The sequence below is a fragment of the Penaeus monodon genome, chromosome 37 (assembly GCF_015228065.2).
Source record: "Penaeus monodon isolate SGIC_2016 chromosome 37, NSTDA_Pmon_1, whole genome shotgun sequence".
NCBI classification, from domain to species: domain Eukaryota; kingdom Metazoa; phylum Arthropoda; class Malacostraca; order Decapoda; family Penaeidae; genus Penaeus; species Penaeus monodon.
Window position 1 is genome coordinate 32,384,012 of NC_051422.1, and position 2,500 is coordinate 32,386,511.

General features: G+C 32.6%; 1 protein-coding gene across 13 annotated transcripts in view; it reads right to left on the reverse strand.

Moving 5' to 3' along the window:
* The window catches only part of LOC119596319 (intersectin-2-like), a 134,904-nt gene that overhangs the window by 5,883 nt on the left and 126,521 nt on the right, over positions 1-2,500 (reverse strand). For all 13 annotated transcript variants that reach the window (XM_037945513.1, XM_037945514.1, XM_037945512.1 and 10 more), the window contains 4 exons: positions 2,383-2,453; positions 495-630; positions 245-328; positions 1-14 (listed from right to left, as the gene is read on the reverse strand). The exon at positions 1-14 is cut by the window's left edge and continues 142 nt beyond it. In XM_037945513.1, the coding sequence (XP_037801441.1) occupies positions 1-14; positions 245-328; positions 495-630; positions 2,383-2,453 (305 nt within the window). The remainder of the gene's footprint in view (positions 15-244; positions 329-494; positions 631-2,382; positions 2,454-2,500) is intronic.

The window sequence follows — 2,500 nt, forward strand, 5'->3', positions numbered from 1 at the left end:
ACTGCTTCATTAACCTGGGAAGAATAATACAGATGTAAGACTATGTAAGAAATATGAAAAAATCACAGTTCTTTTTTTATAACAGTGAGATTACCAATATTTTCATAACTTTTATGTAAATCATCAAGGTCTTTCACTAATCAGAAAAAGTGTTATATTTGGGCTTCCCCTTTATACAAGACCCATGTTCAAGTCTTTTGTCTTGAACATCTCTTTTATGCACAATATATTCATCATGACTTACCTGTGCACAGAGGGTAGTTGCTGCCAGAAGAGCTTCTTGAGAATTGTGATGATCAGGATGACCCTCAGGTGTATATTTCAGTAACTTAAAAGGTAATAAAAAAGATGAGTATATTACAAAAGTAGTTCTTGTAGAATTCAGAATTTACTAAAGAATACAAGTGTATTAGAGTAAAATCATATAAGCATTTTTTTTTTTTTTTTTTTTTTTAACATGCTTGAATTCATACATTTTCCAGCTAAAACCTTACTTCTTTTATAAGTAGTGGATATCTGGTTATCCTCTGCATGGGTTTCAGCAAGAATGACGTAAGAGTCAAGCCTCTGACAGCTGGTTGTTCTTGGCATTGCTTAATGAGATTTGCCCATGGCCCTCCAGCACTGCATCTGTTTAGAGACATTGTTATCTGTCAAGACACATTTGATTATAAAATAACTAATGGACATATATATATATATATCAACTTCATATGCATGTGTTCCTATATATCCATGTACGTGAGGGTGTACACATGTTTGTGATGTGCATATCACTACATAATGTATTCTGAAAATATATCACTAAAACAAAGTCAGGGAAGTAAATGTCCGATGAAATCCATTATTTTTTTTTAAGAACTCTCTAACAAGATAGTGTGTTTACATATCTAAACTCAGTGATTATAGTTATAAACATTGAAAAAAAAAGTCTGGCCATTACTAACACAAACTTTTTTGATGAATTACTATAATACCATACATTGTTATCTAGTTGAAACCTATATAATGATGCATAGAACACATGTAACATGTTAGTGTGTTCACAGTAACAATATCAGGGTATGGTAGCAGAGGCATTATCATTCACAAAAAATAGCAGAGAAAGCTTTGAGCTAATGATATTCTGAAAAATAAGTGATGGCAGATATGTCTTGTATGTCTACTAAGGACACAGACCATTAAATATCTCTTACAGATGAGATATTTGACAGAATAAGGCTTTGAGCGAAATTTGACAGCTTTATATGGATATTGGTCATACGTTCATGCTCTCTAATGAGAATATCCATCAGCAAGAAACAAGAAGGAAATACAAAATGAACTCAGGTGAAACTGGATTTTGCAATCAGACCCAACAGTTATGATCCCAATCAACCTGATGAACCTGAATGACATGGACATCTTGGCATGAACATATTTGGCTGAAAGATGGGTTACAGGAACATCTCATCATGAAAAAAAAAATTGTCTAAGGGCTGGATGACATGAATGATTCATCATGAGTGCATAAAGCACTCAGAGTGAGACTGACTCAGTGGGGCTTCAAGAAGGGGCTCATTCATAAGTTCATGTAGGATTTCCATCAGTCCAAAAGAGTAAAGTTTATGAGGACTATTTCCAGGGATGACACTATATCCACACACAGGAATATATTCTTTCCCATTTTTACCAGCTATGTAAAATAAAGAATGTGAAAATGTAAAAAAATAACAAATAATAAAATGTCACTTATTATTACTCATAAAGTACTGATGGAAAATAAAGCAAAAAAGGTGAAATACAAATAGGTCACAGAGATATATAGTATGTGAAAGTTGAAATATCTAAAAACATGCTGGGAAAAGGTCTGAGCTGAGCTGTATGGTCTGACACTGAGTTGGCTTCCCATTAATAGAAGATACCATTCAGCCAAATACTGATCTAAAAGTTTACACCCTCTACATATATTGAATACAAGTTAAACATTTTTCTTTTTCAACTCCTTCAATAAACATTAACAGCTAATTACATAAATTATTAGTAGCAGATTAACCATATAGAAAACTTTTAAAGTTTGACCAAACAGATAATAGAATAATCTGTGCATTTACCTGATTGATTATCAATATCAAAATGTGCAATGCCCCCCCCATCTATATAATAGTAATCAATATAAAAAGACATTGCTCCCTACCTCACTAAGACCTTAATGAATACAACACACCTCACTCAAAAACAATAAGCTTATGAAGGGATAACGTGTAATACAGAAAAAATTACAACTATTTTCACAGGCAGACAGGAAGCACAGCATTAAACAATTTACAGAGAGAAAACCTGAAAAGCTCAGGCAAACTGACATTAAATAAAAATTCATGAAGTAAGTATATATCTACTTACTTCTCTCCTAATAAAGTTGCTCCTTGGATTTGTAAACTGCAAAACCTTAGGTATGGAGTTAATTGTGCAATCTGAAAGGAATACCAAAATACAAGAGTATCTTAATATAAATACAACT